At 34.4% G+C, this 14,731-nt stretch overlaps 1 protein-coding gene across 1 annotated transcript in view; it reads right to left on the minus strand.

Annotated features, from left to right (window-relative positions):
* Positions 1–9,516: 9,516 nt before the first annotated feature.
* The window catches only part of SCAND3 (SCAN domain containing 3), a 29,397-nt gene continuing 24,182 nt past the window's right edge, over positions 9,517–14,731 (minus strand). The window contains exons 3-4 of the mRNA XM_063096686.1: positions 12,782–14,280; positions 9,517–11,433 (exon numbers count right to left, since the gene is read on the minus strand). Coding sequence (XP_062952756.1) covers positions 9,517–11,433; positions 12,782–14,280 — 3,416 coding nt within the window. The remainder of the gene's footprint in view (positions 11,434–12,781; positions 14,281–14,731) is intronic.

Genomic DNA, 14,731 nt, shown 5'->3' on the forward strand with positions numbered 1-14,731 from the left:
TGACAGCTATTCTCCATTCTTCATGGTAACAGAAGCCCTATTGCATGGCAATGTACCCTGGTATAGGTGGAGAATTATGATTTTTCTAAGAAGTTTTTCATGGCAATCCTATTCCCATTAAGTAAAGACGTGTACAGGAAAAATTATGTGACCCAATTATAGATACTTAGTTGAAGGGGAAATCTGCTGAAGTCTTTTGAAAAAGACTTTTCCCTACTGATGGAAGAGAGTTTCAAGAGAAGGTTCTGCCTCATTTCTCTCCCACTCTTAATTGCTTTTTTGTGAGAAGGTAATGCTGGGAGTAACAAAGCGAACTTGTGACCTCTGATGACAATCCTGAGGGCAAAGGCCAACAGACAGAGGAAGGGAGAAAAGACATGAAAAAAAGCTTTGTCCCTGATGACATTTCTGGGCCACTGAAGTAATCTAGACACTACTTTATCTTGTTACATTAAAAATGTTTTAATGGTTTAAACTTTTAGTTGAATATTCTGTTTTTGCTGCCAACTACATTTTGATTAGTCTATATTTTTTCAATCTTTGCTAGTCTGACTAGTAAAATATATAAGTTTTTGACTAGTAAAACATAGAAAAATATTGTTTCAGATGGCATTTCCTCACTTGAAATTTTTTCCTTATTTCTGTTGACCCTTTGTACTTATTTTTTAGAACAGCATCTCTGTTCTTATCTATGTTAGATATTATTATTTTTCACAATTTGTCTCTCTCTCTCTATTTTGCTATGTCTTTCCTACGGGTAAAGTATACTTCCTCACTTAACTGACATTGGGCTTAGCAATATGACTTAATTTGACCAATGGAATGGGTGAAATGGAGAGTGTGTAGTTCTGAGCTAAGGCTTTAAAAGTCATGGCAGTTTTTCAGCCCAACTGCCTCCTGCATTACAGCCTGAGAACATACCAGGTAATGGATGGTCTGGAATGAAGAGACATACAGATAACACGATAAAAGCCCAGGCAATCCCAGCCGAGCCCAGCTGAGCCTAGCCAAACAAGGGACCTATAAGTGAGTAATAAATATTTCTTACTCTAAGCTACTGATATCCTTAGCACATTTTTTTCTTTTAGGCTGTTCAACAATTTTCTTATTTGAAAGATCACTGCCAAATTTATATTATACAAACATAATAGACCAAGTATGTTTATCTGTTATGTATTCAAAATTTTCCCAATTACTGATTTTATTTTTATAAAGTTTTTTTTCAATGTAGAATTATAAAATTTCAATTGGGTTGAATCAAACAATTTGCTTCTTTATGGTAACCTTCCTGGGAGTCATCCTTCGATATTTCTCTGCACTTACTATTTACATAACTATGAACCTAAGTTTATCCTAACATTTAAAAAGTATATTTAAACAATACTATATTCAGGATTTATTTTGGAGAAAGTGAGATAAAGACCTTAATTTGTTCCAAAGAGCTATCCTCCTGTCCTACAGAAATTTACTTAGGCTTTTGATATGCCATATTTATGAGACAATCTTACCTTGACTTATAAAGGCAATTTGTACATAAAAAATAACTTTTAAGGTAAATTATAAGTGGAATTAATGTTACCATTCATTACAACAGAAAAAATATTAATACATTCCTGGGCCCCCAAATTGACACCTATTTATCCATTTATTCACCAAATACTCATTGAGCATGATCATCTGCCCAACACTTTCCAAGGCCATGGGGATACAATAAACAAAATAGATAAAAAACCCATTCTCTCATGGTTACTATATTCCGGTGGGAAAACAGAAAAAATTGTAAGATAGATTGATGGAGGAAAATAAAGCAGAGAAGAAGAAAAAGAAACCAGGGAAGGGATGGAGAGTATATTTTAAGGTCTTTAGTTTTTACCTGGAATGAGGTGCAAAGCCACTACAGGGTTTTGAGCAGAGGGGTGATGAAATTTAATTGATATTTTAAAAGGATCTCTCTGGCTGCTGAGTTGAGAATAGACTGAAGGGGAGTATCTTAGTTCATTCGGGCTGCAGTAACAAAATACCACAGACTGGATGGCTTATAAAGAACAAAAATTTATTTCTCACAGTTCTAGAGGCTGGGAAGTCCAAGATCAAGGCATTGGCAGATTTGGTGTCTGGTATGGACCTGCTTCCTGATCCATAGATGGAATCTTCTTGCTGTGTCCTCACATGGTGGAAGGGGCACAAGGTGGCTCTCTGGAGCTAATCCCATTCATAAGGGTTCTGCCTTCATGCCCTAATCATCTCCCAAAGACTCAAGCTCCTAATACCATCACATTGATGATTCAGTTTTGACATACAAATTTTGGGGACACACAAACATTCAGACCATAGCAGGGAGCAAGGGCAAATGCAATGAAATCAGTTAGAAGTTTGTTGTAACAATAGAGAAATCTTAAAAAGAAAAGATGAGGATTGACTCAGTGCTTTTGATAAATATAAAGTCATTATACTTTGTTGTGAAGAAAAGGAACAAGATCGGAATATATTAATGTACCAGTTAGTAGACAGATTAAAAAAAGCATTTACCAGATGAGATTATAGTTATATATAGGTTAGATATACATATAATCTGTGTCTTGTCATCATGAATTTGAATTTCTGGCTAGTTTATTTGCTAAGATGAGCAAAAAGTTTCCCTACCAAATTCAAAGATTTTAATATTAATTGCCGTTAGGATTTGTCATAGAAAACTACAATTGTTGGATAACTGTTAAAGAAAATTGGGTTTGTTCCTTGCAATTTAAATAATGGTTTTTAAAAAAATTCTCACTTCCCTCCACCCAGCTTGCTTGTTATTGTCATTTAGTGTTTTAAGTTCCTTCCTGGTATTTTACCCTAATAATTATACATTATTATTAATATTGTTTTAAGTAAAATCTGTTTAGATTTCTCTCATGTTTATTACCTTTTTGTCTATTATTCCTTCTTGACCTCAGTTTTTCCTCATGGTTTGATTTTATACTTTCTTAATTCTGTTCCTTAATGGTTCTTTCACTGAAAGTTTGTTGGCAGTCAAGTCTCTTGTGAGATTTCTAAAAACATTTTTATTTCACCGTCATTCTTCAATACCATAGTCATCAGTGGGTTGACCTATATTAGGCTAATAGTTCTTTTTTTCTCAGCTCTTTGAAAATATTTACCCACTTTTTCTGGTTTCTGTTGTGGCTGTTGAAAAACTTGCCATAACTCAGTTTTTATTTATTAATTTATTTAATTTCCAATTGCTTTAATATCTTTTCCCCCACCATAATAGGTCTGTGTATACATTTAGTTTCATTTATCTTGCTTTGGACTGGTTTTGCTTTTTGAATTTGGGGACTCAGGACTTTTATCAATTCTAGAATATTCTTATCCTTTATCTTGAAGATTACTTTCACTCATTCTTCCTATTCTCTCCTTAGAAACATATTGAAACTCCTCAGTCTTTCCTCCATAACTTCAATTCTTTCACCATTTTCTTTTTTTTACCTTTCTATTCTGCCTTCAGCATAATTGTCAGGTTTATATTCAATTTAACTATTTTTTTTATATTTTAAACTTTGAAAACATAAACAAATATTTATAACATATGTACAAGGCATTTAAAAATAATACACTGAACACTATTGTACCCACCACCTATGTTAAAAGACAGAATATGACCTTAGTGGTGCCACCAAAATCACAATCCCTCCCTCCTCTCACCCAACAGAGGCAATATATGTCCAAAATTCTGCACAAAAGTACTTCAAAAAGTTCATGGAAAAATAGAATTAAATGATAATACAAATCTTTCCACGAACTTTTTGAAATAATGTCATATTTACATTTTGTGGGCTTTCTCTTTCTTTATATTTTTGATGTCGATTCCGCACGCAGAGCAATTGGGTTGCCCTGCGTATGCCACTCACGACAGAAGCCCTTTTTTTCTCTTTCTTTATATTTTTATCATACAGTATCTCTAATTTATGCTGTTTAGTTTTTCACTTTTTAAACATTTTATAAAGTTTTTAAATATAAATGGAACGATATTTGTGTATTCTCCTGCAACTTGGTTTTCTCATTCAATATTATATTGTTAAGTTTAATCCATGTTGATGTGTGTAACTGTAGGTTACCAAAAGAAATAATAATAATAAAATAAAGTCAACTTTATTGAAATATAATCTACATACAATAAATTCACCCACTTTATATAGTTTGGTGATCTTAGACACGTGTTTATATTATACATATATACAATATATATACCCACTAGCACACTCAATATATAGAACACTATCCCCCAAAATTCTCTCAGTAATCACTCATGTTTACTATTGTATTCTAGTTGTTGAATATAGCACAAATTATTCACCCACTTTCCTGTGATTGCTTAGTACATAACTGAGTGGAGTTGTACTACTGTATGGCATACACACCTTCAACTTTACTAGACAATATCAAATTGTTTCCCAAAGTGATTGTACCAACATGTACATAAAGTTTACCATATAGGAGCTTCAGTTGATCCACATTCTTGACAGCACTTGATACTTTAATTTGGGTCACTCTGGTGGTTGTAAAACAGTATTTTATATAATTTAAATATGTATTTCTATGATTACAAATGATTTTGAGTATCTTTTTATATGTCTGTTGGCCATTCAGGTTTTCTCTTCTTTGAAGTAGCTGTTTTGTTAATTTTTAAATTTAGTTGCTTGTCTTTACCTCATTGATCTACCATAATTATTCATATTCTGAATAATAATCCTTTGTTTGGATAATAATCCTTTGTAAAGCATATGTGTTACAGATATACACTCTAAGTTTCGCTTAGTGGTTTCACATTTTATGGTGCCTTATGATAAACATTCACATTTTACGGTGCCTTATGATTCACATAAATTTATGATGACTTATGATAAAGTTAATTGTTTTAATATAGCTAGATTTATTTTTTATGGTATGGATTTTTGCATAAGAAACCATTTCTTCAAGTTCAAAATGAAATTTCTCATTTTTTCTTCAAAAACTTTTATAGCTTTGCCTTTCACATTTAAGTCTTCAATATATGTAGAATATAGAGATCCAATTTAATTTTCTTCAAAATGGATGATCAATTTTTTTATTTTCCCCACTGAGCAGCAAAGTTCTGTTATATACCAAGCTTCCATATATCCATGGAATTATTTCTGGGCTTCCTATTCTGTTCCAATGGTTTATCTACTGCTGTCCTAATACCACCGTGTCTTAAACACTATAGCTTTATAGTATGTCTGTTGTCTGATAGTGCAAGTTTTCACCTGTTTTTGTTTTAAATGTCCCTTAGCAAGAACAGACCCTTGCTCTTATTTTAGACACAGTTGCAACATTGTATGAAACCTCTACTGGTATTTTCAATAGAATTGCGAACTGGCATCTTAATAATGTGGAACCTTTCAAATATGTCAAATAATGTGGAAACTTTCAAATAAAAATCACTTTCTTTAATCCCTACCACCATTTCCCCACTTTATGTCATTATCATTCACCTATTTCATCGCAAAATTATTCTTGGTGTCCTTGCCTCCAGCACTCCAATCTATTTTTCACATGGTAGCCATAAAAGTTTTGCTAAAATGTAATTCAAGTCACCTTTTACTCACCAATCCTTTAGTGACTTCCCAATGCCTCCAAGATTAAGGCTGGACTCCTCGGCTTGCTTCACCTTTATGAACTGGTTTCTGTTCACCTGTGCATCCTCACCTCTGGCCATCTTTTTCTCAGCTACGTAAGAAGCTTTTTCTGCATTCCTCCATGCTCCTGTCACGTTGAGTTCACTTTTGGTTCGTCCAGTTAACTAAGAGAGGTTTTTCAGATAGAAAAATGGCAGTTTGGAAAATTTGCCCTCCCGAAGACTCAAAAGAGATTTCAGCCAGAAATTAATTTGCATTCAAATCCTAAAATAAAGCACAACATTCTTTCAGCATACTCACAAACTCTTAAAAGTCATACAATTCATAACAGCCTTATGTTCTTTCCCTTTTTATATTTTTAATGAGCCCAAGGTTTGACTGATTTCTGTATCACTCATAATAACAAACTGATTTGAAATTCAGTTTAACACATGTATCAGAATACAAAGCACATAGTATATTCTTGGAACCGGTAAACAGGTATCATATTTCTTAATCATAATGATTTCTAATTGTATAATGTTTGGAACTTTCACGATCTTTCTATCATGGTGATCACTGGAGAAGACATTTTAGAAGTTATTATGTAGCAAAAATTCACTGTAGAGAGTGCACAGCCACATCAGAGAAGGGGACTCTAACAGACATCCCTTTAGCACGTGACCCAAGGTTTTTTTCAGTCTCTGAAATATCTCAAGGAGCCAGCCAATCTAAAACAGGGGTCTCCAAAGGCCCCAGGTTTGACTACACCACTAACATCACTCAAGTAATCTCTACCATTCTCCTTCTGCCACAATGCCCTGCCCTGCTTTTCTCTCTCACTTTGGTTCTTACTTAGCCTCTTACCAACAGAGCTAAGGGAGACGTCTTCCAGCCCAGAGGGCTGGGGCAGTATGGAGGACTCCAGGTATAAAGTTAAACAAGCCACCTGTTTCCTCAGGTACAACTTCCTCTTCTATCCTGCTTCCCCAAACTCAGATATGTGCATGACAAAGATTTGTTAGGAGGCTGGGGTTAGTCCAAAGACTTCAAAATATGTACACGCACACATGAACTAGGAGCATAAATTGGCACCTTGCCCCTGACTAAGCCCTATAATTCTGGCTTTCTCATACGGAACACGTGGGGACCTTGCCCACAAATATGTAGATGGATGGATGGGTAGACAGATAGATACATACATATCTTGAATGATACACTAGCTGAGGGTTCGGACTTAATTACATTCCTTGGTGTCACCTGACCCACAGAAAACTTGCCTATCTTTTGCCACCCCAAAATGTGGAAATGCAGACTGATCTACTGCAAGTCTAAACACCTCTCCATCTTTGTTTTTCTTCTCTAATCAGTAGGCAGAGAGCAGATGAAGTCTGCTGCCTAAATTAACACCTAATCTGGAAATTAAATACAAGTCTCCCTTTCCTGAAGGAATCTCCAATCACTACCAGAGATTCTCATGGCAGAACTCATGATGTTGGGAGCCAGTTCTACCACTTCTTAATCATCCTTCAAATTATGTCTGGGTGCTGTGCATGGGGGTGATGAGTGGTGGTGTTCTAGTTCTAGTCATTGTTAGATTTCTTTGCAATATGAAGTACTTTGCATCTCCTTGACCCATCTTTGGCCCCTCCATAGTTGCTCTTCTTAGAAAAAGTTTAACACAATATCCTTTATACATAAATACAATTTAAAAAACCCAATGTATGTATACATGATAGATGGAAACAAACAGTCCTGCATACAGTAGTCATACATACAAACAAATGTGCCTTTATAGTGTATTCATATACTACATGTTTACAGTCATGTGAACTCACTGAAAAACAGCAGACAATAGAAAAAGAAAGATCTGTTTCTACAAAATCACTAGTCATCAAATTCATGCTAAAAATATACAGTAAGATAGGGCTGGCTGATTAGCTCACTCAATTACAGCATGGTGCTGATAACACCAAAGTCAAGGGTTGGGATTCCCTTACCGGCCAGCTGGCCCCTCCCTGCTCACCCCAAAAGAATATATAGTAAGATTTCATGATCTCAATAAAAAAACTCAATAAAGCTGTTGAATAAAAAAAAATGTATAGTAAGACAGTAAAACAGGGACGAGGGAAGGAAAAAAGACAAATATGCTTATGTCTTAAAAAGTTAAAGCAATTTAGCCTCCTGGCACTGAATCATTTGCAGAAAACTATAGGCAGGCATCTAATTCAAGGAGTCGTAATGATGTCTCAACAGCATATATATGATGGTGGTCCCATAATAGTATAATGGCTATACCATATAGCCTAGATGTATACAGTAGTCTATACCGTCTAGGTTTGTGTAAGTACACTCTATGATCTTCACACAACGACGAAGTTGTCTAACAACACATTTTTCAGAATGTTATCCCTGTCATTGAGCATGCATGACAGCATCTGAGAAGACTTTGCACCAAAAATCTTGTCTAGACGATTCTAATTCTGCTCAGATATCCAATAATTTATTTCTTTGAGAGAAAGTAAGAAAATTTTCTTCTATTTTAAAATGTACTCTTAATTTCCTGTTGATTTTCTCCCAGATCATTTTAGATATTTATAGAAATAAATATAAAATCAACACATACATTACATTTCAAAATTAAACACTGGAAACAATGCTTTATTTAATCAATAACACAAATGGTGAAATAAATCATTTTAAAATCTTTTAGTTCCAAAATGCAGTCAGATAGGAGGGCACATACGTTGTGGGAAGAAGGAATTAAATCACTGTCTTCTAAATCTATCCACCATTATCAGCTCTTTTTTTTAAAGTGGTAAGATTTTATTAAAACACACACAATAAAACATAATCCAACTGAGGTCTCAGGTTTTTGTGACACAGCCCCTTGAATTTTTTCTTTACCAAAAGGCTAAATTATTAAAGACATTTTTTATCATGAAATTTTTCTTCTTGAGTTTGAATGTTACATTTCTTTGAAAAGAAGCACTTACTGTAAATTGCTTCACTCTCTAAGAATAAAAACTGTCATTTCTTCAAGGATCTTGGCATGTTTTTACCTGTAAGAACCTGCCTTGTACTAGTAGTGTTTTCAGTCATTCTAAGTGAGTACACAGACAGAAGAGCAGATATGTGTGGTGTTTTTCTGAATCACCTCCAAATAATAGAGGTTGTTAAATCTACTTGGTGCCACTGATACCTGACTTTGTCCCCAGAACACCTTAAAAGCAATCAGCTTTAGCAAAGTCTAAAAATCTTCTAACATAAATTTGTCACTATGGCCCAATCCCTCACCATTATGAAATCAGAATTTATCAGTATGAGTCCAAAGACATAACACCATTACAAGATAAGTGTTTCCCTCCAACTCACCCACTTACACACTGTCTAAACATGCATCTGAAAACAAACTTGACACAAACTTCTAACCTAACCACCTTGGATCAGCTCAACAAGCTTAATATCTTACTGACTCCCTCTCTTATGTTTGAAGTCTAATACTACCCCTTGAATTCACTTCCCTTCACTCAGTCTGCTACATCAAAGAAATCGTTCCCCATCCTAAAGTTGTCCTACAATGTTAACATGCTAATGAAAAACAATAAAAAAAGACATACAAAATACAAGGCCAAACTTTTTAATATTAGAACAGATTTAAAATTATATATCAATAAATATAACAGGGAAAAATGAAAGAACTATAAAAACTATACAGTCTTCATTGAAAGTGTACATATAGGCAATTTATATAGAGAATTGCTATTTTACTCATAACTTTTTATGCTTCCATAATTGTAACTAAACAGAAAGTTTAAAGTGAAATAGCATATTCCTTACACTAAATGTCTATATGCATACTTTGAACAAACACCTTATATATCAATATTTAAAGTTTTTAATGTGATAAGTGAGCTTGCTTCTTGCTTGTTAATTTGTCTAATCTAGGTTGGATTGATGATAATGCTACTCTCAAGGGATAATGTATATTTAAACTGTTTCTATGTTTTGTTTTAATGACACTTAAAGTAGAGAATCCGGTCTCACAAAGGTACGTGGAGGGGAATAGAAGAAGTGATTTTAAAGCAATCTCTGCAAGCTCAGGATATTCATTTTTAACTTTTATCCAAAATGAAGGAAGTGATGCTGTACTTTCAAAATTTATTTTCAATCCTTCATCAGTAGCCAACTTCAACAACTTATCCTGTAGAGTTACAGTTAAATTTAAATTATCTTTTGATGAAAGAAATGGATTTTGAATCCATGAATTTCCTATACGTGGATCTTCTTTTGATGGAAAATAAAATTCAAAACAGTCTAACAAATTTGTAAGATGTTCATTGATAACCTTTCTCAGATGTGCAATATCAAGGTCATTACTTACTTCATTGATAATTGTTGTTAAATTATGGAACATGTCATAACAATCTGTAGAAATTCTTTTTTTCCAAGCTTCTAACTTCTGTTTTTGTCCTTCAATTTTATCTGCCATTGAAAAACATGTTGCATTCTTTCCTTGCAGAGAAGCATTAAGATCATTAAAAATACTGAAGATATCAGACAAATAAGCAAGTCTGGCTGTCCAATTCACATCTTTAAAAAGTTGGGACCAAACAGGTTTCTTGCCTTGTAGAAACACTAAGAGTTCATTCCGTATTTCAAACATTCTCGACAGAACTTTTCCCCGTGATAACCACCGTATCTCAGCATGCAATAACAGTTGCTTATGATCAGCTTCCATATTATCACATAATAAGGAGAATAATCTTGAATTTAACGCATTAGATTTTACATAATTCACAATTTTTACTATATCAGTAAGTACATTATTTAATTCAGCTGATATTTTTTTCATAGCAAGACTTTCTCGATGAATGAAGCAATGTGTCATTTTACATTCTGGTGCAAGTTTCTTAATCTGAGTAACAACTTCAGAATATTTTCCTGTCATTGAAGCTGCACCATCAGAACACACTCCTACACAAAACTTAAATTCCAAACCACATTTGTTAACAACGTAATTCTTCACAGATTCATACAGTTCTGAGCTAGTTGTGTTTGCAGGCAAAGAGGCTGAAAAAAAGAATTCTTCCTTTATATCATCATCGTGTTCAAATCTCACATAGACTAAAAGAATTATCATGTTAGCAATATCTCTGCATTCATCAAGTTGCAATGAAAAATACTTTGCTAGCTTTATTTGTTCTATGAGTTGGTCTTCCATATCATTAGCCAGTTCCTGAATACGTCGAGCTATGGTGTCATTGGAAAGTGGTACTTGAGCCACCTTCTTTGCTGCAGATTCACCCAACATTTCCAAGCAAACTTCTTTGATGCAGTCTTTCACTAGTGTTTCGGCAATTGTGTATGGTGTTTTAGACTTAGCAACTGGAAGTGCTACTTTATACGAAGCCCGCAAAGCACTAATGTTTATATGAGAAACGTTGAACACCTGCTTTGGTTGGCTTTTTAATTCACTACTCTTTCTTTCAAAGAATTCTTTTGGTTGTGAGCTTATTTCTTTATGTTTTGAATATAAATGCCGCTTAAGTTTTGATGGTTTCATTGCTTCATTAGCCAGTACATCTCCACAAATAATACACTGTGGTTTTAGTACTTCACCATCAATTACAGCTACAAAACCAAATTCAATATATGAAGGATCATACTTCCGAGTAAAACTAGAATGAATTCTTTTGGTTCTCGCTGCTTCAGGATGACTTCTATTGCTACCATTTCTTTTATTACCACTGCTGTATTCAGAAAAGGTATGTCTTTTCTTCACAAAAAAGTCCACTGAAGCTTGATTTGCCATCTGCAAATTAGAAATAAAAATAAATGATAAAAGTTTTACTTCCTTTCTTTAGCTAATAATGTTAATCTACAATTTAACAACAAGACTTGATTAAAAATAACAGATGACTTTAAAATTAAATTATAGCAATAAATAGATGCTTACATTTTCTCACAGTTCTATATACTTTTGGGTTAAAGCTGACAAATTAGGCATAAATTATCACACATTATAGTGATTGTGTTTGACGAGTGTGCAACTCCCACCACATGTGACTCACCTTGAGGATTTAACAACACCCAAACTGCTCTATACTCTATTCAGTAAGATGAGTACATCAATCATGTGCTTGGCTATTGCAGCAATGTCAAATTGTTATAAATGTTTCAAAATACTTACACTCAATTTTTATACTTATTTCATTATTGTCTGGTAAAACTAGTTTGCAGACCAGCAATGGTCTGCAAGTCACCCTTTGAGTACCACTGGCCTAAATCATGTGTAACCTCCATATTTCAAAGCACTAGACTTACCTCATAAAGCCTACTAATTTAAAATTGTTTTGGCCTTATCACATGCTCTCCATTTAAATCCCAAAACTGCACTCTTTCTCAACACAAACCCATATCTTCCAATTAAATTTATCATCCCCACCTCTCCTAAATATTTATTCCCTTGTCTCAAAATGTCCTTTTTTAGCTTATCTCCCCACCCAAACTTACATATAATTTAAACAAAGTACCATTCGTGGTAATGGGCATGCTGCCAGTATGAATCTGGCCTTCACATCTCAGGCACGAGGGGTGACAATCAGCTTTGTATCTCATAAATATTCATAACCAATAAAATAAATAAATAAATGGCCTAAGTTTTGACACACTGATGTACCTAACTAAAAAAAATTTTTTCAAGTCAGTAAACATGCATTTATTAAATACTTATTTTGTGTCTTTTACCATTAAAAAAAAACAAAACAGAACAAAAAAAGTAACATTAAATTCATCTATTCCCAAATTCATTCTTCTGCAGGAACATACCATCATACACGCTATTTATCCCCTCGATCTTAGCTTTCTCATTCCCCCCCAAAATGCCTGACATCAAAAAGGAATAAAAGAGAGATTGTTTATCACCTCAGAAGAGTAAGGCAGCACTCAAAGTTATAACTTCCAACTTGAAAAATAAAAGAGGGGAGGCATGAAAATTAATTAGTTAATTAAAATTAGCCTTTTGGGGGGAAAATATATCTAAGGTGACCAAAATGTGCCTTCATATACTTTGTCAAATAATCATTATTTATCATGATCACAGTAAAGTGTAATGAGGCTGTTTCCTTGCTTTCATCTACAGCAGGCACTCAAACTCTTACCCAATCTCCTACTTTGTCTGGTGAAAACGGTATCTCTGATGGCTTTAGCATTTTGGAAGGTTGAGCAGGTAAACTTCTTTGAATCTCACCGTGTTTCCTTTTCATTGTACTAGTTTTGCAGCAAAGACTACAAGTTATTTGGTGACCACAGCCTTCAGTTTCATGTTGAGAGGGCATTCCACAGATTGCATGGAGATTTCCATCACATGATATACAACTATTAGCACCTGTGCATTCTTTTTCACAAACTACACAGGATAAAAATCGTAGTCTGCTCTCAGGAGGGGGATTTTTAGCCACCTTAGGAGTAATAGAAAGATTCTCTTCAATATCACTACTATCTGTTCCGGTCTCAATGTTTTCTTCATATGGGGCAACTCTTAGAGTATTTTCTAACACTTTGTTGGCCTGATCTAATTCATTTTCTGTGTGCAGGCTGGCAATGAGTTCCTCAGTTAACTGAGAATGGGACAAACCCAGTTTAGCATCAGAGCTAAATGTGCCTTCACATGGAGTCTGTTGCATGCCTCTGTGATAGGGTTGATTTTGGGTCATCTGAATGAACCACAAAAATTCAGCCCAGTGTGATGAGTTATTAGCTTGCATCCAGGAGAAAATCCTCTTTTGGATATCCTCATTAATTTGTTCTGTAGAACTTTGGCTTTGGCAGGTCCGAGGCTTCCCATGGACAATTTTCAATTCTGGCCAAATATTACTGAGTTCACTGACAATCTGACTTGCAAATTCCCTCCCATTGTCAGACTGTAGAACACTAGGTGCTCCAATAATTGTAAAAATATCTAAAAGAGCATGTGCAACTTCCTTAGGCCTTTTAGATTTTAATGACCGCAAAAAGCTTAACTTTGTACAAAGGTCTTGATAATGCATGATAAATTTATACTCCCCATCAGGAGTCAATTGCATGTCTATAAGATCTACTTGGCATCTTGAGTTAACTTCCTTAATTGGCTTTGATGACAGAACTTTCTTGAGTTTTGAATTTTTCTGTTGGCATGGTTTACAGAGTGTTAGGTATAGCATTATAACTTCTTTTGTGATGTTTTTGTATTTTGCTTGTAACTCTTTTTCCATGCGGGTACGTCCACCATGTCCAATGCTGAGATGCGTATCATGCAGAATGTCAAATAAGTCCTCACTGTGTAAATAATATCGTATTTTATCTGTTTCCCCATTTATAGCCTCAATCAGCTTCTCATTTCCTTGTACAAGGATCACATCAAATCTAGCCAAGCGACGGTAGTCAACTGATTCCTTTTTGGCCTTAGCTTTAGCCTCTTTCACTTCCCTTATTAACTGACAGTACTTTGCTTTAGAAAATATCTTAGTATTATTACTTTTGTTTTCCAGTAACACTGCTAAACTTCTGAAGAACTTTTCTCTCATATTTTCTGGTTCAGTTTCTGCTTCATTAGTATCTAAGCTATTAAGGTTATCATCACCCAGGCTTTGAGACATCATGGAAAGCCACAGAAATGACCCTAAAATATAATGAAAAGAAATCAATTAGAATATTTAGGAATATAAAATAAAATACATTTATTGCCCAAGTAGCCAGTAGAGTTGGGGTAGCAGTAGGGGCTATGGACACACAAACGGGGATACAGTTTTGGTTAAGGTGTCCAACCTTGGTGGAACAGAGAGTATGTTCCAGCCAGGAAGAAAATGTTCTGATACAGTAAAGAGTAGAAAGACAGGATGTGATTTTTCAGAGCAGTAAAAAGGGTTAGCCTTAAAGTAAAGCACTGTTTTATGTAAAACAGGATACAAATTAATGTCTGTATTTACTTATTTACTGCACAAGAATATTTGCTTTGCTAGAGAAACCTTAGCAATGTTGTAATAGATTTTTTTTTAAAGCCTCAGACGACACCACTGTTTATTTTCTGTTTCATTCAGTCAGGTTAACTGTTATATCAACATTTGGGACTT

This window comes from Cynocephalus volans, chromosome 5, assembly GCF_027409185.1.
Source record: "Cynocephalus volans isolate mCynVol1 chromosome 5, mCynVol1.pri, whole genome shotgun sequence".
In the NCBI taxonomy this organism is placed as follows: Eukaryota; Metazoa; Chordata; class Mammalia; order Dermoptera; family Cynocephalidae; genus Cynocephalus; species Cynocephalus volans.